Here is a 23,198-nt window from a genome sequence, read left to right as displayed (position 1 = left end):
CTTAACTATGGGTGTTTGTTCACCTGAAAGTGTTTGTACAATATAATTTCTGTTCCTTTAATAATAGAGATGATGATGATGGTAATAATAATATTAATTATTATTATTATTAGCACTTACAAAGCCTACAATGATTAGTTTTACAATGCAAAATAAAGCTGTTCTTGATCTTTTCATTCTTTAATTTGATTTTTGTTTGTTTTTTATTTACCTTTTTTATGTAGGTTGTCACAACGGAAATATGCAATTAAACAGAATATAGTAGACTTTTAAGATCATAGTAACGGTAAAAAAAAAAAAAAAAAAAAAAAAAAAAAGTAGTACTTCCGGAAACCGACTGTTGCGGTCTGAAAGCAGAGTGGGCGCACTAGTAAAGAGAGTAACGTCATTAGAGCGCCGTATTAAGTTGGCACATGGAAAAAAGGTAGAAGGAAAAATATTTGTTTTACCGGAATGTTGACAGTTTACACGTGTATGTTGTGAGCCAGAATATATCTTGACTAGACACTGGAGCAATGAACATCATGTATTTGAGCATGTGACCCCACGGGCTTACGGAGTATACAAATCTGCACCCTATGATCTGCACCAATGTCGCGTGCATATGAAACAATGCGCTTACATTTAACCTGGCCATTGTTGAAACAAATCGTCACTGTACCAAAAATATGTTTCAGTTATTCAATAACCAGTCGCTGTGCTGTCAATACTGGCTGTAAGCCTGTTAAGCGAAGAAATGAAAGGAAACCCAAACTACCTGCTGACTGGCATACTCTTTCCTGGGAAGAAAGACTGGCTGACACTGTGACTCCTTTATGGAGAATGAGTTATGAGGAGCAGCTCCAGTGGAAACAAGAGCAGCAGCACAAGATCTTGCTTGAGATGACAAAGCAACTAGCTCAGGATTCAATGCACCCTTTTTCAAATGACCTAAGATTCCCACTCCTTCCTATAGTAGCCTCACCTGTGAGTGATGGATACCGCAATAAATCAACCTTCTCTGTCAACAAAGGTGTAGACGGGAATCCAAAAACTGTTGGATTTTATATCGGAAATGGAAAAGCGGGTAACATAGTCTGTGTCCATGGTGACCATCTCTTGAACATGCCTTCAAAGCACAGCATGGTTGCAAGGTACTATGAAGATTTTATACGCCTCTCACCACTCAGACCATGCATTTTGTTTCATGATGGTGGTCACTGGAGAGAAATCACGATAAGAACAAATTCGGCCGGTCACACCATGGCCATAGTGTACTTCCATCCTCAAAACCTAAAGCCTGAGGAGATTGGCATCCATAAAGCTGCTCTGGTGGAGTACTTCACACAAGGTCCTGGAGCAGTTTGTCAGCTGGATTCTCTTTATTTCCAGGAGAGCACAATGACACGTTGCAGTAATGAACAATCCCCCTATCAGCTTCTGTACGGACAGCCCCATATCTTTGAGGAGGTGCTTGGCTTCAAGTTCCGCATTTCAGCTGATTCTTTCTTCCAGGTGAATCGGGGAGCAGCGGAGGCTTTGTACAAAACTGTTGCGGAGCTGAATCGGGCTTGTGTTGGGGGCACCCTGCTGGATGTCTGCTGTGGTACTGGAGCCATTGGCATTTCGTTATCCCCACAGATGGAGAGAGTCATTGGCATAGAGCTCATTGAGCAGGCGGTCAAGGACGCCAAGTGTAATGCTGCACTAAACAGAGTTCATAACTGTGAATTTCTCGCAGGCAAAGCAGAAGTTGTTCTACCAGATATGATGCCCACTTTGAATTGTGATGGCGGGTTGACAGCTGTTGTGAATCCGTCCAGGGCTGGCCTACATTATCGAGTTGTCCGAGCTTTGAGGAATCACCCAGCCATAAGAAGGCTTGTCTATATATCATGCAAACCTGATGGGGAGGCAATGAGGAACTTTAGAGAGCTCTGCTGTGGTTCAGGTTTTAAGAGGAAAATCACTGGTGAAGCCTTCAAACCAACTGTGGCTGTCCCTGTGGACCTGTTTCCACACACTCCTCACTGTGAACTAGTGCTGGTTTTTGAGCGATAGTAGGGTTTTTTTTTTTTTGAAAAAGTGGCCGTTTTGGAATTCATTCCAGTGAATGTCTATTATCTATGCCATTAAATGTCTATGCAAAATTTTCATTTCAGGTACTCTTAATAATTACAATTTATATATATTTATATTTGTGACGAGAACACAACAAGCTTACTAAAACTTTACATTTTAAATGAAAATGGAAAAAATAAAAAATAAATCAATAAATAAAAACTATATAATATATCTATGTGTGTGTATATATATATATATTAAGCCCAAAATTATTCATACCCTTGGTAAATAGCTTTTTTTAGTTTATTAGTTTATTTATCCCCTTAGGGAAAGTAAGGTTTCAGCAAGCTCACACAGACATAATAGGAGTCACAATTGGCGTACAAAATATCAATACATAATTCAATAGACTAATTTAATAAATAAGATTTGTCCAGACCAGCTGGCTAATCAATTGATATCAGAAGAAATAGAATTTAAAATTTTAATTGCTTGGGGGATAAAAGAAAATTTGGACCTGTTTTTCACCGAGCGACACAGTACCGTCGACCGGATGGTAACAATTCAAAGGCACAGGATATATGATGTCTCTTATCTTTCACAATATTGTTAGCTTTATTCAACACTCTATCTTTGTATATACTCTGCAAAGAAATCCCTAACAATTTACTTGCCAAAATCACTTCTTTCCTTAGTAATTTCTTCTGTGCCTCTGAAGCACTGCCATACCAGCAAATTAAACCAAATGTTATAACACTCTCAATAAAAGCACCATAAAAAATCTGTAACATTCTATTATGGACATTGAACGAGAGTAATTTCTTTAAGAAATACATTCTTTGTTGAATATTTTTACTTAAATGCTCAGTCCACACATCCCATTTAAGCTTATTATCCAATACCATACCAAGATATTTATAGTTTGTAACTAATTGTATTGGCTCCCCATTAATTGATGTAGGGTGAAATGTATTTTTCTCTCTAAAATCAATAACCATCTCTTTTATTTTTGAAGTATTCAATGGAAGATTTGATTTATCAAAGTCCAAAACACACCAATGCTCTTCCTCTTATGAACAAAGAAGGCTGTGAAAATATATATGCATCGTTAAAAAATTATAAAAATCTAACCTTTCATTGGAGAATAAGAATTTTAAATGGGTGAGAAATCTCATTATGAAATAAATGTTTTCTCTAATACACACTGCTTACAATTAATCATACCCTTTTATTACATACTTTTTGCAACCTCCTTTTCCCAAGATAATGGCTCATGATCTTCTTCTGTTATGCCTGATGATTTTGGAGAACACCTTACAAGAGATCAGAGACCATTTTTGTGTTGATTTTGATGTTTGTTTTTGTATTATTGTCCTGTTGGAAGATCCAACCATGAAAACTTTTTATCCCTGTGTGCACAAAACCCATCTTAAGTGTTTGCTGCCAAAAAGCTCTTTTTTTTTGTTTGTTTTTTTGTTTCATATGACCATAGAATGTTTGAAAAGTAACCGACACTACTGGAACTTTAAATGGGATGGGTTCTATGGTCAGATGAAAAAAACAAAAAACAACAAAAAAAAGCTTTTTGGTAGCAAACACTTAAGATGGGTTTGGTGCACACGGGGATAAAAAAGTACCCCATGTGTACAATGAAATGTACTGCTGGAGCATTAATGTTGTGGGCCTATTTTTCTGCTGGAGGTCCTGCACATCTTGTTCAGATACATGGCATCATGGATTCTATCAAATACCAACAGATAAAAAAAAATCAAAACCTGACTGTCCCTGTTAGAAATCTTATAATGGGATATGGTTAGATCATCAGGACAATGATCCAAAACAAACATCAAAACCAACACAAAAATGGGTCACTGAGAACAAAATGAAGCTTCTGCCTTGGCCGTCCCAGTTCCCTGACCTGAACCCTATAGAAAATGAGTGGGGTGAACTGAAGAGAAGAAGCACCAACATGGAGCTGGGAATCTGAAGGATCTGGAGAGATTCTGTATGGAGGAATGGTCTCTGATCTCTTGTCAGGTGTTCTCCAAAATCATCAGGCATTATAGAAGAAGACTCAGAGCTGTTATCTTGGCAAAGGGAGGTTGCAAATAGTATTGAATAAAAGGGTATGATTAATTGTGTATTAGAGAAAAACGTGTATTCCATAATGAGATTTTCCCCCATTTAAAATTATTATTCTTAAATGAAAGGTTAAATTTTTAAACTAAAAGATAAAAACAAATTAACAATGTAGATTTATTTTCACAGCCTTCTTTGATCATATTTACCAAGGAATGATTTTGGGTTTAACTATATACAGTATATCTATGTGTTTAATATTAGTAGACCCCTCACATTATCACTAGGGGGTACTATTTCATCATCCCTCCATCTTGTGTAGCACTACATAAATGTAAATGCAAAAACAAGCCTGTGTATTTATTTATACTCAGGATTTGTGAAGTCTGATGGTAAGTATGATCAAGTTGGTTGTGACAAATAGCACACATTCCTTAAGCATTAACAGACAGTTCACATTTGAAAATATCTACAGTGCACCACAGAACAAACATATCATAGCACAAATGTGCTGCATAAACATTTTCATGTGCCATGCTCTTTCTCTTTTAGTTTTGACATAGAACCACAGTTGCTGATTTCAATATGGCACAGTTACGTATGACTGAGAAGGGCTGGTGATTTGGATGAAGCATGCTTGACTAGACAAAAACTATAGCAAGTGCACAGATAGAGCAAACATTATGTAAATGGCTGACTTTTTGACCAGTCATTGGGTGGCTGTGCCGTTTTGGCAGTTAATATGAGTGCAAAATACAATCCCATTCAATTACGGTAATGTGCTCAGCAGTAACCTACATTTTAAAATTGGAGATGAGTTCTGCTTATGGGAGATTATAGTAGCCCTTTTCCCATTGCATACAATAATGCCTGTTTGAGGAACAGCCATTTTAGCACATCAGGATCCATAGTTCCTCTTTTGAGGAAACCTTAGCTGTTTTAGCACATGAGTAGGACTTCTTTAGAGGAACGACGTGTTGGAAAATGGCTTGTGTTTACCAGTAGGCCTTGACTGAATTAGTAACAAAATAATCTCTTATTCTAGCTGAATATTTAAAGGTTTGCATTTGAATCACATTTAAATACAAACTTATTTGTATTTTAGCATGGTAAGGCTCACTGCACTCTTAAAAATAAAGGTTCCAAAAGGAGGTTCTCACAATGCAATAGAAGAACCATTTTGGGTTCGCCAAAGAACCTCAATGAAAAGAACTGTTTTTTTTCTTTTTCTGTTTTTTCTAACATTTTAATAATCTAAAGTAACTTTTTTCCAAAATAAAGTTCCATGGATGTTAAAGTTCTCCATGGAACCATCAATGGCAATAAAGAACCTTTATTTTCAGTCACCACATTACAGATATATTATACAGAAAGTATTACATTGAAACTGTATGCATTCATATTAGTAATGCTAACTCAACAGATGCCATAACATAGCCTATTTTTATGTCTCTGGTAATAAAAACATTGTTTTTGCAAAATAGCCCGATTTAGGAAACACGTTTGTGCTAGTAAGACCTGCATTTCCTAATTTACTCATGGGCATTAAAAGGCACAAGCTTTGTGACCTGATCTGTATCACACAGTTGGAGCAAACAGCTGAAGTGTTCAAAAAACAGCGTTCATGGCGTCCACAACATGAGCATCAGATAACCGGGCAACCAATGAAACTGGTAGGGCAGGATGGCATCCTTTCAGCCTCGCCCAATTGCATCATTTTAAACGAATTCAGTCGCTTAGACACGCAAAAAATTATTCACTCGACGGGAGAACCTTCCTGCTCTCATCAATCAAATTGCGATAATTCTTTATGGTTGCACTGCAAACAAGGTAAGCGCGTAGCAGTATCAGCGTTTATTTCAGCGCGTGCCTTTTTTGTGACAGAAGTCACACCCATTTTGTGCAGAATATAATATGTATTCGTTGTATGCGCCGTTCAATGGCTTTGTCTTTTAAAATAATAATAATTGAAATGGTAGATGGCTCGTCTCTGCCGACGGTCATGAAAATATAATCGACTCGTTCTCTTTACAGGAGACTAAAACGAGAATGAAAGCAATGGCCGAAACGACGACGACGACGGATGATGTTTATGATGATGCTTACGAGGAGAAACCGGGCCCGAGACCTCCACTTCAAATCGTATGGAGAAACGTTATATTAATGTCTCTTCTGCACCTAGGAGCTCTTTATGGACTGACGATTCTTCCATCTGTCTCTTTCTTAACGCTCATATGGAGTGAGTATGTTGCGCTTATTGTGAACTGACTGGGTTTTTTTTAGGTTTGTAATAGCAACCTGTGTTTATTGCGTTTCTATTTTTATGGCCTAATGGTAATGTATAGAGAGACTGGGGGATGTTGTAATATCTGTAACTCCGTGTTTTATTCATCTCAGGCCTATTTATAATATTCCTGTCTTTGTTTGCTAAAAAAAAAAAAAAAAAAAAAAAAAAAAATCTACTATTTATCTCTAAATTCTTTAAACTAATGCAAAGTTATTGCTATTGTTACGACCTACAGCCTACCTGGGTGATTTGTAACACTAATAGCAAATATGGATATATGCATTAATTTATTGTGATACAAATACTAACATAAGCACTTGTAAATTTTTAATATGCCATCACCACCCCACCATAACGCTCATTAAAACATACAGTAAATATTTAATTCAGAACTGTGAATAAAATTGGAAACAAATTTAATAAAATCCAATAAAATGTTGGTTATTTTCACAGTTGTGTTCAGTGAAAGTCTATTTTGCGCAATCCTGCGTACAGTATAAGTGCATTGGAAATATATTGATATATTAGTGTGGATTTTATGTCAAATTAAACAGAAAAATCTGCTGATCTCAGTTCTGTCATTTAACATCCATGATCGCAAATCAAATGATAAATCAGACATGAAATCATACTTTCTTAGCTCAGAATAGTCCTGTAAATCTTTTATGTTTTTATACATCCTTACAATGTCTGCTGTCACCTTAGGAGGCTGGTGGTCATGTATAATAGTGATTTAACCGCTATAGCTCATGCATAATTGATTAAAATGAAAACACTCCCTGGTTTTTCTTTCTTTTTGTTGCAAGCAGATGAATTTCTTCTGATACAGGTTTAAAGTTGTGATTATTATAATCAGATATTATCATTAATGTGCCATTTTCCATATGTCAAATATGTCAGGCCACTTTTTCTCAGCTAAATTTATTTTGTAGAACAACGTTAAAAACATTTTGTAAGTGTGCTTGAGTGATAGCGAGACAGTCCCGTGAATAACTTGAAATCCTACCAAAATCTAAACTGGGCTGCACTGTTGTGTACATTTTTGGAATCACAGCACTGCATATTATTGCTCCCTGTTGAACAAAGAACAATTGCTGTTGAAATAGGCCCTCCATTGTAAATTGAGCAGGGTCATAACAGTGTGCCCTTCTTCACAGTCTGTAGCCTGTTATCCCACATCCCTAGCAGCCTGGTCTGACAACACACAGCGAGACATTCTGTCCTCTCATAGAACGAATCAAGGGCGCACACACCGTTACCCACTATAGAAGCTGTGTGTAGTTCAGGCTAATTTGTTTTTAAACATTCTGTTCTGTTTTCTCTCTTAATGTGACAGCGGGAGTGTGTTTCATGGTAAGTGCTCTTGGAATAACCGCCGGCGCCCATCGCCTTTGGAGCCACAGGTCCTACAAAGCCTCATTGCCATTACGAATCTTCCTAGCGGTTGCAAACTCTATGGCTTTTCAGGTAAAACATATTTAAGTGGATGAAACAATTTTCCATATTAACTTATGCAATGTGAATGCAGCTCAGATGGACGTGATAGGGCGTAGTGGTTAAAGATCTGGGCTAATAGGTTCAAACGCCACAAGAGCCGAATGATCAGCATTGTGCCCTTTGAGCAAAGCAATTAAAGGGTTAGTTAGTTCACCCAAAAATGAAAATAATGTCATTAATTACTCACCCTCGTGTCGTTCTAAACCCGTAAGGCCTTCATTCATCTTCAGAACACAAATTAAGATATTTTTGATTAAATCCAATGGCTCAGTGAGGCCTGCATTCACAGCAATGACACTTCCTCTCTCAAGATCCATCAAGGTACTGAAAACATATTTAAAACAGTTCATGCGAGTTCAGTAGTTCTACCTTAATATTATAAAGCGACGAGTATACTTTTTGTGTGCCAAAAAAAAAAAAAAAAAACTTTTCAACAATATAGTGATGGGCCGATTTCAAAACACTGCTTCGGAGCTTTACGTCTCTCCTATCAAACAGTTAAACTGCTGAAATCACGTGACTTTGGCGCTCTGAGTCACTGATTCGATTCGCAAAGCTCCGAAGCAGTGTTTTGAAATCAGCCCATCACTATATTGTTGAAAAGTCGTTATTTAGTTTTTTTGGCACACAAAAATATTCTCGTCACGTTATAATATTAAGGTAGAACTACTGAACTCACATGAACTGATTTAAATATGTTTTTAATACCTTTATGGATCTTGAGAGAGTACGTGTCATTGCTGTGAATGCAGGCCTCACTGAGCCATCAGATTTAATAAAAAATATCTTAATTTGTGTTCTGAAGATGAATGAAGGTCTGACGGGTGTGAAACGACATGAGGGTGAGTAATAAATGACATTATTTTCATTTTTGGGTGAACTAACCCTTTAACCCCAGGGCGTTCACCTTATTACAGGGAGATGTCCCTGTAATAAGTGTACTGTAAGTCACTTTGGATAAAAGCATCTGCCAAATGATTACTTATACTTGCTGAATAGATTTGTTATTCTTTTTGCAGCTTTCATTCACTTTTACTCCACTGATGTGTATATATCCTTTTAGAATGATATCTACGAATGGGCCAGAGATCATCGTGTCCACCACAAGTTTTCCGAGACTGATGCGGACCCACACAATGCCCACAGAGGATTCTTCTTCGCTCACATCGGCTGGCTGCTGGTCCGCAAACACCCAGAAGTTATTGAAAAAGGACGCAAGCTGGAGCTCACTGACCTTAAAGCAGACGGGGTTGTAATGTTTCAGAGGAGGTCAGTAAGAAAATGTGACAGTTCCGATTCAGTTTTATAAATCTTCTCACCTATACTAAAGTTCAAAAGTTTGGGGTTAAGAAATTAGTACTTTTTTCCTGGAAGGACGAATTGAATTGATCAAAAGTGACAGTAAAAACCTTTACAATGTGACAAAAGGTTTATATTTCAAATTAATGCTGTTCTATCAAACTTTCTATTCATCAAAGCATTTTGATAAAAAATTTATGATAATGATAAGAAATGTTTCTTGAGCAGCAAATCAGCATATTAGAATGATTTCTGAAGCATCATGTGACACTGAAGACTGGAGTAAATTCAGCTTTGCTATCACAGGAATAAATTACATTTTAAAATATAATACAATAGAAAAAAAAAATTCTCAATTACTGTTTTAATGTATTTTTGATCCAATAAATGCAGCCTTCCTACCAACCTCAAACTTTTGAACATATTATCACTGAAAAAAGTATGAATGCATTCTTCATAAAATGTTTTCCTCTTTAAAACTAACATATAATTTATTGTTGCTTTATATTGGCTATTAAAAATCTTTTGATTTAAATATTTGGATAAACTCAAAACTGATTCACTTGATCAACAGTATATCTGATACAATAGCGCTGAATAATTTAAACAGCGTTTACTAGATGAAAACTTGTGAATGTACAAGACAGGAAATACTTTGATCCAATGAATCTTTGGATGAGCTAAAACATTTTTATTTTTTTAGTTAAAATATTCATTACACCTCTGTGACCCTGTCATTAGGAGCGCCTATCTGAACCAGGCCCTGTATTTGGCTCTAGCTAGTGTAGAATAATCACAATCCCTTCCCATGACTTTGAATGACGTCCAACAAAAGTGCTGAGCTTTTTGATAAGGGTTTAAGAACGTGTTCTTTCATAGAATTGCCTGATCAGATAGTGGGAGAACAGCTTGTTAGTCAGCATTTCAAACTGCGTGTTGTGGTCCAGCTGAGGTTTAACAGCTGTTGTTAATTCAGATAATCTGTGACATACAATAGAAGTACAGCAGTCGGAATGTTTGTTTTGAATATCTTACATTTTTCTGTCCATAGGCATTACAAGTTATCTGTGGTGGTGATGTGTTTTCTTATCCCCACGTTTGTACCTTGGTACTTTTGGGAAGAGAGTCTCTTGACCGGTTACTTTGTCCCTTGCCTGTTGAGATACACTGTGGTCCTTAATGCGACCTGGCTGGTCAACAGTGCAGCTCACATGTGGGGAATGAGGCCCTATGACATCACCATCAATCCCAGAGAGAATAAGTTTGTTGCCTTTAGTGCCATTGGTAAGAACAATGTCTTTTTTTCTTTTCCAGCTTAATATTTATTAATTCATAATTTATTAATTAATAACTATAAAAAAATAAAATAAATTAAATCATCTTTTTTGCACACACACACACACACACACACACACATATATATATATATATATATATACACATACATATATATACAGTCAAACCAAAATTTATTCGGACACCTTGAACATTTCATTCATTAATACAGTTTATTCACTATAGTTTAAAAAAATGGTAATAAAATATGACAAGATCTCAGAGTTAAACTGTGTCAGAAAAAAATTGTCTTAATTATGTCAGATAACACTTAAGCAAAGCATGGTCAAGTCAAAGTGTCTTGATAATTTTTGGTCCTAAATTTTTATTAGTTTTACTGGTAGTCCACTGTATGAAGAATTTTTGGGTATAATATGTCACAGTTGAGTTTACTTTATTTTACTATCCTCACTTACATAAATGAACTATAGTGTCCTGCACCCACTAGTAAAATTTTGTTTTCACTAGTATGATTTTGGTTTGACTATATATATATATATATATATATATATATATATATATATATATATATATATATATATATATATATATATACATGTTTGTGTGTATGTAAAAGTATGGAAGCAGATAAATTGCTCTGTGTATTTTAAAATAAAATATTAATAGTATATATTAAATAATATAAATATTATTAAAGCTATACAAACACATTTATCACACAAAAAAGTACAGGATATTGCACTTGAATGCACAAGTAAACCAAAAAGAGCAATATTATGTAACATTCAAAGTTTGGGGTCAGTAATATCTCTTTTAAAGAAGTCTCCTAAGCTCACCAAGGCTTCTTTTATTTACTCAGAATTACAGTAAAAGCTGTAATATTGTGAAATATTGCAAATTAAAACAACTGTTTTCTATTTTAATACATTTTAAAATGTAATTTATTCCTGTGATGGCAAAGCTGATTTTTCAGCAGCCATTGCTCTAGTCTTCAGTGTCACATGATCAATGTTACTTTTAAAAGTAATGCATTACAATATTACGTTACTCCCTAAAAAGTAACTAATTGTGTTATTTAGTTACTTTTTATGGAAAGTAATGCATTATGTTACCTTTGCGTTACTTTTTCTCACCTGGGCTGGACTTGCTTGTTTGTTTTTTAATAATAATAATAAAAAAAAAGTTTTATGTTTGGCAGATGTAAAGGTCCTTTCACACCAGAAGTGAAATGAATAAGCCTCCGACTGAAGGAAATGCAAATTCATGCCTAGAGTAGAGGTCAATAAACTGGAAAACAAAGTAACTTACATTACTTGAAAAAGTAACGCAGATATTTTGTTGTCAATTTAAAAGTAATGTAGTACTTTACTCATTACTTTAAAAAAGTAATTTAATTACATAACTCAAGTTACTTGTAATGCGTTACCCTCAATACTGCACATGATCCTTCAGAAATCATTCATATATGCTGATTTGGTGCTCAGAAAAACGTTTCTTATTATTATCAATGTTAAAAACAGTTGTGCTGCTTAATATTTTTGTGGAAACCACAAATTTTTCTTGATGAATGGAAAGAAGGGGCATTTATTTGAAATAAACTTACTTTATATGTACTGATTGGAATATATATAAATTTTTATATATGCAATTTAATTTCAGGTGAAGGATTTCACAACTATCATCACACATTCCCCCATGATTATGCTACAAGTGAGTTTGGCAGTCGGCTGAATCTGACCAAAGCGTTTATCGATCTCATGTGCTTCTTTGGACTGGCCAAGGATTGCAGGAGGGTAACTCGTGAGACCATCTTGGCCCGTGTTCAACGCACCGGTGATGGCAGCCACAAAAGTGGTTGATTTGATCAGTACATACCAGAAACAAACAAACAAACAAAAAAAAGTTATAAGCCAACATATACAAAAGCATTTCTTAGTGTGCAATGAAGATTGATCTGTATACACTCTCATATGAAATAAGAATCTCTAGAGTGTGTTGGACTAATATGTGTTCTTAAGAATTCTTTCCTTTTCATGACTGTGGGGGATTATTTTCAGAGATGGTAAAGGCCATAGATTGGGAGTAATGTCTCATGATTGATAATTATGTCTCAGTCTGCCTCAAGAGGCAAGAGATGGTACTTCACTAGTTAAACATCCATGTGCCTCATTACAGCCCTCTCTCATGAATAGTTTTATCTGGCTAAGCACTTATGGTTCTGATTTAAAAAAATATCATTCCAGAGCTGTAAAATGCAATGCAAGCTGTAAAATTAAGATGACATGCCATTAATATACTGGCACTACATTTTCTTAGGTGATAAAATCTGATTTCCATTTGAAACTGAAATAATTTTAATGACCACTGAAAGATTAATTTACAGATCAGTATAAGTAGTAAAATATAAGACTGTGCCACAGAAATGTCCATGGGAAAATCGTTCTCGATTCATTTAAAATTGATGATTGCGATTAGTTCTGTTTAGAGTAATTTTGTTAGTATTGACAGAAGACCTATACATGGAAATACATCTTCTGTCATTACTGATCATATTTTTTTTCACATTATTATTATTATTATTATTATTTAAATAAATTATTCTACATGCCATTGCAAATGTCAAATCAGTGGTGCTTATAATGAGGAATTTCCTCAAGTGAAATGAGCAATTCATCAGAAATTTGTATTTCATTTTCCATATTGCATAGCTCTTTATCTGGTTTCCTTGGACAATTGGTGCTGTAAAAGAGCACCTGTGGTGCCCAGGTATATGGTGACCTCTTTTCTAATTAAATACATCGAAGCATCAAAGGACTATTTCAAGTATTTTGAAAAATATTTAACCAAAAAATTTTTTTGAAAGAAATGTATCTGTTGGGGTAAATGTATTAAGGTGTACATTTATTCTAGCAGATTTATTACAGGACATTTATTTGTCCTCGTTATGTAATCCGAGGATTGGAATATTTAATTCATCAGATAGTACCTTGCCCTTTGCCTTATAGATTTTGGGTTAGACTCAAAATTGAAAATGCAAAAATGATGTATAGCATCAGAAGAATTGTTACAAACTTATGAAGTTTTAAATCAGATGTATAATTCGGGATGGGCTCTTTTCTCGGCTCTTCTTTGATGAATGAATGACAACCTGTAGCTCCCTACAAATATTCCTTCACACAAATGTTTGATAGGTTGTTAGTGGTATTCATTTCTCCAAATATAAGAAAAAATATTCTCACCAAATGCTATATATTTAAAACATACACCCATGTTTAGGAAGGAGACACAAATTGACACTATGTTTTACAGCTTAATTATTTATACAGTGTTGACCTTTGATGTCTGGGAGCCTTAATGGGCACATTTTCAAGGAATGTTGTTTCATGTACCATAAACCAAAATTTCTATAAGTGGGAGAGTTTTGCGAGTTGTACCGTGAGTTTTGTTATGAATCAATATTAATCTTTTCTTAATTGAATAAAATGTGTGTATATCTGAAAATGTAGTCTCAACAGATCTTTTGTGGTGCCAACCAGTGTATATTCATAAATGTGTGAGACCACCATGTCATTTTTAAAGCAAAATTTAATGCAGCTTGTTCGGTGTGATTCATTTCTATGAATTAAACGTTCACGCGAGCGCGAAAATGTCTGCATGTAGCGATGCGTAAACTTCGTAAAACACGTTTTTGAACATAAAATAATGATTTTCTGTGGAACCTTAAATTACACAAAAAATAGCCTATTGAAATGTAAACCTGAAAACTGAGTTACTAAACCTGTTGGTTGGTAGTTTTATTTATAGTTAATCTATGAAAAAAAAAAAGCAAAAACTTTTGCGAGCACATGCTAAAGCCATTAAATAAATGTTACGTAAGATTTTAGGTAAAACGTCCATTTGCGCATTATTTTACAATCATGAATTGGCCCATATATATTTTGTGTTTAACGTTTTGGGGGACGTTTTATTTTAAGACCGTAGGCTATTATCTACTCGCATTCAAATAGACCAAACAGCGGATTTAGAAATGAATTTTCTTTTTATAGTGGCAAATTCGCTTTACTTCATACTCATGAAAGCCTTTTAAAGCCTAATCCAAAAACATCCCTCTGGAATCTCCCAAATAACTTTCCTAATCCTAATTTGCACACGAGAAGATACGCGAACGTCAAAGAAGCAGAACCTAAAGGTCACGAAGCGTCATATAAGGACTAAACTGAGAGAAACGCTAAAATAACACTTTAAAAACAGCCACGAAGTCCTCCTGAAAACGCAAACAATCGGATCGATTATCCTCCTTATCTATCCCAGTTGTTTATTTGAATCTTTAAATTAAACTCCTCGCGCCAGTGGATTCCTTCAGCAATGTGCCGTTTTGAAACGTAATGATTAGGCTATATAAACTTTAAACTTTTTATTTTTTACTTTCAACTATTTAACTTAAATTCAATTTATCAGCCTTTCTGCGCATTTAACCGGATTTCAGCGGATCTAAACTAAATCTATTCATAAACTGAATTTAACATGCTTATAAGCCTATAAATTCCTCTGAACGCCACAAATAACATTCGTCGTTTGATCCAGTAGATAATGTCAGTAATCCCTGCGCGTTATCAGCCACTACTGTATCAGCTCCTTTCATGCTGCTCTTGAAATTGAGTTTTAAGGCACAACCTTAGAGATGCCATCCTGATTTCATATTAATTCACTCCAACTGTTAGCACACAGGGAGCTCTTCCCAGCTATTTGTCCTGGAGGAGCCCAGGGTGCCCTTTTGATCATTTCAATCTCTCTCTGGTACAATAGTTCTGATTGGCTGAACGAGTAAGAAAAGGGAAAATCTTTAATTAAGCAGATAATCTCTTGTTGGGATGAGAGGAGCTCCATTTCAGAACCCCCTTGGCTCACACATGAGACCCCCAGCCTCTGAATTCTGGATGTAGGTTATATAGAGCTCTTGCAGACCCCTCTGCTTTCCAAGGTGAAGAAAAGTCTGCCGGTCCTCTCTCTCAGGATGTTCATGCATTTGGAGTTTTATTATTACGCTTTCATCCTGATGGCTCACATGAAGTCTTGCTGCAGTTGGTGAGTTCCGCGTTTTATCTTCTTTTAGGCGGGCGATTCTGATTAATTTAACCTATAAGTGTATTTATCGACCGTTTATATCTCTTGATTAAAACAAAATCGAGGTGGAACAGACACTTCAACTGATTGGTTTTCTGTTATGTTCCGCGATAAAGATGCTTTGAGCCTCGCTTCGTTGGTTAGCATGAGGAGAAGCTTCAAGTTAGAACCTCTTTAACTTACGTTGTGATATGTGTGTGTGTATAATATATATATATATACACACACTGCACAAATCTCACTTTAAGTAACTACGCCTTTCGCCTCAAACTCCTAATTGCTGCTTATTAATAGTTAGTGAGGTAGTTTAGATATTGGGTAATAAGGGATGTATATGGTCATGTAGAATAAAGTATTAATATGTGCTTTATACGTCTAAAGTATTAATATGTGCTTTATACGTACTAATAAACAGCTAATATCCTAATATGTCTATGCTAATAAGAAACAAGTTAATAGTGAGAATTGGACCCTAGACTAAAGTGTTACCACAATTTCCAAATGTATTTTTAAGATCAGTAGCCTATTTGTAATTAAATAAACGTATTTAAAAATGTTTAAAAATGATGTTTTATCAATGTGAAGCCTTACTTGTAATTTCAAAGGGAACATATACAAGTTATGGGTCAGCTGACTTAATAGGCTGCTCTATCTTCCAGGTCAGTGAATAATTTCCTGATGACTGGCCCAAAGGTAAGCCAACATCTTTTGATCTGCTTTGCTGATCTTCATCAGGAGAGAGAAACTTCAAAAAGTCAAAATCATTTATGGATTTAGTTAATGTTTGACGGTGACCCTGTGATCACAATGCAAGCAAGTGGCAAATTAAAAGATTCACACATCACAGGTGCTGTATTTCTTGAACACGCATCTATGTGGATTAGGTATTGCTTGCTGCTTGGGGTGGACTGGACCATATAGCTTTCACACACTTCAGCTCATACACAATGTGAAGTTGTGAGGACGTTTACTGAGTGGCAAGGGAAGGGGCCTTTGGTGGGTGGTCATCATTAGCAACCCAGCCGCCCGTGAGAGCACTTGTGGTGCTGTCTCTTCTAAACCACTTGAGACATATTAGATTGTATAAACCACAGTTTCACAGCCACATAGACCCTTTTTGTTTACTTTTTGTGTGCATTTCTGATCAATCTCTGAGTTTGTACCATAGTGGAACTACAAGATTTTTTTATTTTTTTTTAACCCTACTCTGGTGTTGTTTTGGTGCTATTTTTTTTTTTTTTAAAACATATCATTTAAAAAATGAATATACAGCAAACATGCATTTTAGACCCCTGTGAACCATAGGGAAATATTTACATTTAATATGTAGGCTAATATATTTAAAACTTTACTATAATTTCTAAAATTAGTATTATAGACATAATGAGGCCATTTTCATGCTTTTTACATTTTTAGGTAACACTTTATAATAAGGCCTCATTTGTTAACATTAGTTAATGTAAATATATTTTTACTGCATTTATTATTTGTTAATGTTATTTAATAAATTGTTTGTTCATGTTAGTTCACAGTGCATTAACTAACGTTAACAGATACAGCTTTAGATTTTAATGATGTATTAGCAAATGTAAAAATTAACATGAACTAAGATTAATAAATGCTGTAGTAGAGTTAGTTCATGTTAACTAATGAAGTTAGCTTATGTTATCAAATTTTAACTATTGTAAAGTGTTACCTAAAAACTTAAAAGAACGAAAATGACTCCATTATCTATAATAATATTTTTTTTTTCAAATTATATTAAAGTTTTAAATAAATATTAAATGTAAATATTTCACTATTGTTCCACAGCAACTTTTAAATACCATAATTTAATCAATTAACATACAGGTGCATTTATATATGAATTGTGCGTGCTGAGAATTAACAACAAAAAAAAAAAAAAAGAGTATCATTAGTTTTAGTCACAGTTTTTTGTAACCACTTCATAGTGAGAGTGTATTTCATCCCAAATCTTTTGGTGTGGTTTGCATTGTTTCAGGCCTACTTGATCTACTCCAGCAGTGTGGCCGCAGGAGCTCAAAGTGGGATTGAAGAGTGCAAGTATCAGTTTGCGTGGGACCGCTGGAACTGCCCGGAGAGGGCTCTTCAACTCTCCACCCACAGTGGACTCAGAAGCGGTGAGAACTATGACCTCTGTTGATGATGTTTTATATATTTTGTGCTTTCAGATCTCTAAAGATGCACACATTTTAATAGAATAAAAGTGTAAGAGTGTGTGTTATGTACACTGTGTGTTTAGTGACTTAAAGCCCGTCTGTATCAATCACAGAAACAGCTCTTAAAACAAACACAGTGATCCTGTTTAAACCACAGAGAAGCATCTCCCAAAGTTGATGTGCCTGAAAACACTGCATTCTTGAGTCAATTAAACCTGGTCTGTTAATAGGCAAGTAGAAAAGCCACCAAGGGGATATTGTGCATCAGAATGAGTGAGTGAAATGGACGCCCTCTCAAGTCAAAGGGTGCGGGTCAAAGGTTTGCTTCAGACTCCTTTCATTAGGCATTCCTTAAGTGCCAAAGAGGGGACCTGTCGCAGTCCAGTGCCGACCCCGGACCAACAATACATGTATATGAGAGTAGACCAACAGCGCTACTCTCTGTTTGATGCAGGGGAAATAAGAGTCAAAAGCCATCCCTACTGAGATGGATGCTGGGCATTTGTAAATCGTGATTTTTTTAGGATGTTAGTAAAAGTTACATGCACTAGTATTTTACCAGCATACATAGAACACGATATTTCATAGACCAGATAAATAAAATGACATTCATTTCAATGTTTTTTCTAATCACAGCAAACAGAGAAACAGCGTTTTTCCATGCCATCAGCTCTGCTGGAGTCATGTACACCCTCACCAGGAACTGCAGCCTCGGTGACTTTGACAACTGCGGATGTGATGACACCAGGAATGGCCAGCGAGGTGATAAATTAAATCTTGACTTAGATGAAAAGTCAAGTAACATTAAGGGAATATCACTTACTAGCCTTTTTTATGTAAAGTTATATTCAGTTTTACAACTTTGTTCCCATGAAAATCTAACGGCTAAATCCCTAAACAACCCTAGGAATGATGAGAACAACATTACAGCTCAGATAAAACACAAGTTTTAACAGAAGAATTCATGTAAGTGCTTTTGTATATACACTACCGTTCAAAGGTTTGGGTTAGTAGGCTTCTCTTATGCTCACTAAGGCTGCATCTATTTGATAAAAAGATAAATAAATGTAAAATATGAATATAAATCTAAACTGTTTTCTATTGTCATTTTAAAATGTAATTTATTCTGGTCTTCAGTGTCACATGATCCTTCAGAAATCATTCTAATATGCTGATTTAGTGCACAAGAAGCATTTTTCTTAATAAGAATATATTATATAAAAGACATGCTGTTTAATATTTTTGTGGAAACCAAGATATATCTTTTTCAGGATTCTTTGATGAATATAAATTTCACAAGAACAGCATTTATTTGAAATAGAAATACTTTGTAACATTTTAATTGTCTTTACTGTCACTTTTCAACAATTTAATTTAATGCATAATTGCTGAATAAAAGTATTGATTTCTGTTAAAAGAAAAATCTTACTGACCCCAAACTTTTGAACAGAAGTGTATAAATATAGCTAATAATATAATTTGCTCTTCAATTCTCCAATAATCGGCCCCGTGCATTTACATCCACTGTAAGTGCCTGATCATAAACTCAATATTGTCTTTTTTTTAAGGAAAAGGACGGACAACTGAAAATAATTTGATGTGGTTATCAATATTGTGCCATTAATGCAGAAAAGTAATTTCAATAAAAGTAGAAATTTTTAATTTAGCCTAGCAAAAACATCATTCTGCTGTCATCTCAGGTGGTCAGGGATGGCTATGGGGAGGCTGCAGCGATAATGTCGGATTCGGAGAGGCGATCTCCAAGCAGTTCGTGGATGCGCTGGAAACCGGACAGGACGCACGAGCCGCCATGAACCTGCATAACAACGAAGTAGGACGCAAGGTAAATGAAGTCATCTGTGCTGGTTGGGGCCTAAAATTCAGGCATGTCCGCTGGCCACCAACAGCTTGCAAAGTGGCTTTTGAATCATTTTTCAGTGCTTCTAATGATAGCTTACCACCCAAGAGTTTCATTCACGGCCCCATAAGCAAGGTGCCACTCGTTCTCCCAATAGAGTGTGCGCTGTACCAGAAGGGCCTATTTACAGCCTGTGAATGTCCTTTATGACGAGGCCTTAACTTGAGATTCTTGGGATCAGTGGTGCAAACTTAATTAGACGACCTAGGGGTCCGCACATTGCAAAGGTTCTGTATTCTGTTGCTTCCCAAATAAGTGTTTAGTTTTATTCTTGCAATAAGGATCTTACATTTATGTTGGTCTTTGTTGTACTTGAGAGAGCCACGGGGATCACAGCCATGTGGCTCAAGTGCTCTTTGTTTATCCTGTCTGTGCCCCGTCTGCAGGTTTTGTCAATTCATTGGCACCTGGAGCATCATTGTAACTGAAAAAATGTGAAAGAATTCTTTTTCACTTCCTCCTCAATGGACTTGCCACTGGGTCTGCCTATGACAGAAAACATGTTGACAATGGCTATGCAAAATAAATACACCCCTTTCCTGCGCTTAACAATCTAGCTCGATGTGAAACCCTGATTCTGCGTCTTACGCCGAGTGAATGAGAAAAGAGGCGTTCCTTTTTAAAGGACAGCTGTTTGTTTCAGCCGAAGTCAGGAATTCTAGTACGACCACCAAGCGAAGAGAATACCCCAGACTTGAACCTTGAACCGCTTCCTCTTAACTCACAGTTTCCTTCTGCTTGTTTAAGTGGATGTATAGGGTGCCTACTAAAGAGCGCATTGTATATTTCGACTGATGAGTTCAATCCTAATTAGAATGTTTTGAAACATGAACATTTGCCTCCTAGAATGCATGAATGAGTGCGTTCTTTAACATGAGATCCTCTCTTCAACCAGGCAGTGAAAGGAACCATGCAGAGGACGTGCAAGTGCCATGGAGTGTCTGGCAGCTGCACCACTCAGACCTGCTGGCTGCAGTTGCCGGAGTTTCGAGAGGTGGGCAACTACCTAAAGGAGAAATATCACAGGGCCGTGAAGGTGGACCTGCTGCGGGGCGCGGGGAACAGCGCAGCCAGCCGCGGAGCGATCGCGGAGACCTTCAGCTCCATCTCGCGTAAAGAGCTGGTGCACTTGGAGGATTCCCCCGACTACTGCTTGGAGAACCGCACTCTGGGCTTGCCAGGCACGGAGGGCCGTGAGTGCTTGAGGAAGGGCAAGAATCTGAGCAAATGGGAGAAGCGTAGCTGCAAGCGGCTGTGCGGAGAGTGCGGTCTGGCTGTGGAGGAACGCAGGGCCGAGACGGTGTCTAGCTGCAACTGCAAGTTCCACTGGTGTTGTGCTGTAAAATGCGAGCAGTGCCGCAAAACTGTCACAAAGTACTACTGTGTGAAGAGGACCAAACGGGTCACGAACGATAGTGCCAGCCGCAGGAAAAGCTATCGGCTGAAGAAGAAGCACTAAATGTCCTGAACTGTTCGCTACGGCGGTCTAGAAGTTAAGCAGATGTTTTTGTCTCAGAATACACCCTGAGCTTGAATACATTTCATGAGCTCAAAGGTCCATCTGAATGCTTTAATGGACACCTAGATGTCCAGAGCTGATACTTTAAATGCATATTTGATCTGTATTATTTCACCTAAGCATTTCAAAATGACTCCTGTATACATTGTAAGATAGCACTGAACACCGCATCTAACCAATATATAGCACAATAGACTGTGAATAACCTTTTCATTCACCAACAGTGATGTACTTTGATGGATAATTTATTGGATTGATCATTTTTAAAGGAGTTTTGAATTCACGATTCGGGCCACTTCTCCAGCTGCCATCAGAATCATTTCTTGTCTGTTTTTAGCATTCTGATAATAGTTTTACCCTGATACTGTATATGAACTGTAAATAAGAGGAAGCACTTTGTATATTGTTAATTTATTGCACAGATACTATAGTGCTGTTTTTCTATGATAGTTTCTTTCTATGTGTTTTTTTTTTATTTTGCTTTCATAATTAAAATTATGTAATAGGTATCATCTTTTAATGTTTTCATTCATTTAGGTTAGATGAAAGCATCTGAATTAACTGAGCCACTTGTTGTTTGTGTAGTAAAACATCCTCTGCTAATTTCCTTTGCTCAGAAATAAATATGCTTCATAGTAATGATAATAATAATGACATTTTTAGCGTAAAAAATGAAAGATCCGTCCCACACATTGTAAAATTAAATTATTTACCGTAGACCGTTGGTCAAACCTAATGATTTCTTTGTCTTGGGCATATATAACCCTTTTCTTTCTGTATTCTTCAGCTTGATGTCACATAACCCTGGGGCAGAGAGACAATGAGAGAGAGCATTTAATTATAGTCTTCCTTCCTTCACGCCTCTCTCAATTTCTTCTTCACAAATGCCTTCTTTTCTGTCTTGGTAATCCTCAAAGCACTCCCAATGCTTTTGCGCTTGGATGTTTCTTTACTGTTTAAGACTAGTTTAATTAACTTTGTTGAGACAGAGGGAAAACATGAACCAAGTCGCCCCACAAATCATCTAGCATCTAATTTTGTATGCTAATCTCCTTTTTCATGCTGCCATCTCGGGAGAAAAAAAAAAAATGTTGGGAAAACTTCATGTAGCCTGTGTTGGGCTTCCTGTGGATGTTTTATTCCAGGCCCACCTATTTGGCTCTTTTCAGTCCTCTAGGGCCTTCCTTTGCTCGATTTAACAATGAATGGCGAGCTAATCAGCTCCCTCGGAAATGCACTGCTGCTGAAGACGCTAATCCCTCTCTCCTCCTCCTTCAATGGGCTGTCGCCTTCAAAAGGACTTTGGGAAAAGGCTTTGCATGGATTCACACTGTTTGCTGAATAGAAGTTAGTTCAAGTATTGTACCCAAACAAGTAGGGTTTATAAACAAATACTTGCCAGCTACCGTCCCATCTGCAAAAGTGCCAACCCTACAGTAAAACACAGTGACAAAACTGAGGCCCTTTAAAAGTTGACTAAAAAAACTAATTAAAAGTCTATTTATTGGTGATAGCTTTTTCTGATGCACTTCTCTTTGCTGTGGTTTCAATGAAGCACCTCATTGACATCTTATTTGTGAAAATCAAGATCAAAATAAAAACTCCCCTTGACACCTTGTTAATTATGAGTTGAAGCGAATTCCTCCTACAATTTACACCATGTAATTTGATAGGTTAGACAATAAGGGCAACTCACTGTTATAGAGCTATTAAATTGAAATGTGTATTTTGATATTCACATTCAAATTTCAATTTATCTTTAAATGAATTAAAGCAAAGTCAGAATAAAATAACCAAGGACTGGAAAATGTCCTTCAATGCAAGTGCTATGTAGTAAAACAAATGCCTACAGTATTTTATATGCTCTCTTTGTTCAGATTTGTCCCCTTAGAAAAGACATAAATTGAAGGCATATCATGAACTCAACTGTTCATCTTGTCAAGCTATGATATCAAA

General features: G+C 36.2%; 3 protein-coding genes across 4 annotated transcripts; all 3 read left to right on the top strand.

Annotated features, from left to right (window-relative positions):
- The first annotated feature begins 401 nt into the window (after positions 1-401).
- Positions 402-14,002, top strand: scdb (stearoyl-CoA desaturase b). 2 transcript variants are annotated; one of them, XM_048205186.1, is made up of 6 exons: positions 402-424; positions 6,157-6,361; positions 7,746-7,876; positions 8,970-9,175; positions 10,257-10,489; positions 12,161-14,002. In XM_048205186.1, exons 2-6 carry the CDS (start codon positions 6,172-6,174, stop codon positions 12,358-12,360), a joined length of 960 nt encoding a protein of 319 aa, XP_048061143.1. In that variant the 5' UTR covers positions 402-424; positions 6,157-6,171; the 3' UTR covers positions 12,361-14,002. The 2 variants fall into 2 exon arrangements, with proteins under 2 accessions (XP_048061143.1, XP_048061142.1); XM_048205185.1 differs by lacking the exon at positions 402-424 and adding an exon at positions 5,726-5,952.
- trmt2b (tRNA methyltransferase 2 homolog B) lies at positions 431-3,201 on the top strand. Its single transcript, XM_048205183.1, has one exon. The coding sequence runs from the start codon at positions 592-594 to the stop codon at positions 2,038-2,040; it is 1,449 nt and encodes a 482-aa protein (XP_048061140.1). The 5' UTR covers positions 431-591; the 3' UTR covers positions 2,041-3,201.
- A 102-nt stretch (positions 14,003-14,104) lies between the features above and the next one.
- wnt8b (wingless-type MMTV integration site family, member 8b) lies at positions 14,105-22,864 on the top strand. The gene is made up of 6 exons (XM_048205184.1): positions 14,105-15,586; positions 16,285-16,318; positions 17,628-17,766; positions 18,442-18,567; positions 19,506-19,648; positions 20,619-22,864. Exons 1-6 carry the CDS (start codon positions 15,516-15,518, stop codon positions 21,180-21,182), a joined length of 1,077 nt encoding a protein of 358 aa, XP_048061141.1. The 5' UTR covers positions 14,105-15,515; the 3' UTR covers positions 21,183-22,864.
- The last annotated feature ends 334 nt before the right edge of the window (positions 22,865-23,198 follow it).

Source organism: Megalobrama amblycephala, linkage group LG10, assembly GCF_018812025.1.
Source record: "Megalobrama amblycephala isolate DHTTF-2021 linkage group LG10, ASM1881202v1, whole genome shotgun sequence".
Classification (NCBI taxonomy): domain Eukaryota; kingdom Metazoa; phylum Chordata; class Actinopteri; order Cypriniformes; family Xenocyprididae; genus Megalobrama; species Megalobrama amblycephala.
This window is presented reverse-complemented; position numbering and strand designations above follow the sequence as displayed.

Coding starts and splice junctions, on each gene's coding strand:
- scdb (XM_048205186.1), top strand. CDS start 6,172: ATGAAAGCAATGGCCGAAACGACGACGACGACGGATGATGTTTATGAT. Junction 7,877..8,969: donor CAAACTCTATGGCTTTTCAG/GTAAAACATATT, acceptor ATATCCTTTTAG/AATGATATCTACGAATGGGC. Junction 10,490..12,160: donor TGTTGCCTTTAGTGCCATTG/GTAAGAACAATG, acceptor ATTTAATTTCAG/GTGAAGGATTTCACAACTAT.
- trmt2b (XM_048205183.1), top strand. CDS start 592: ATGTCGCGTGCATATGAAACAATGCGCTTACATTTAACCTGGCCATTG.
- wnt8b (XM_048205184.1), top strand. CDS start 15,516: ATGTTCATGCATTTGGAGTTTTATTATTACGCTTTCATCCTGATGGCT. Junction 17,767..18,441: donor CCACAGTGGACTCAGAAGCG/GTGAGAACTATG, acceptor TTCTAATCACAG/CAAACAGAGAAACAGCGTTT. Junction 18,568..19,505: donor CACCAGGAATGGCCAGCGAG/GTGATAAATTAA, acceptor CTGTCATCTCAG/GTGGTCAGGGATGGCTATGG.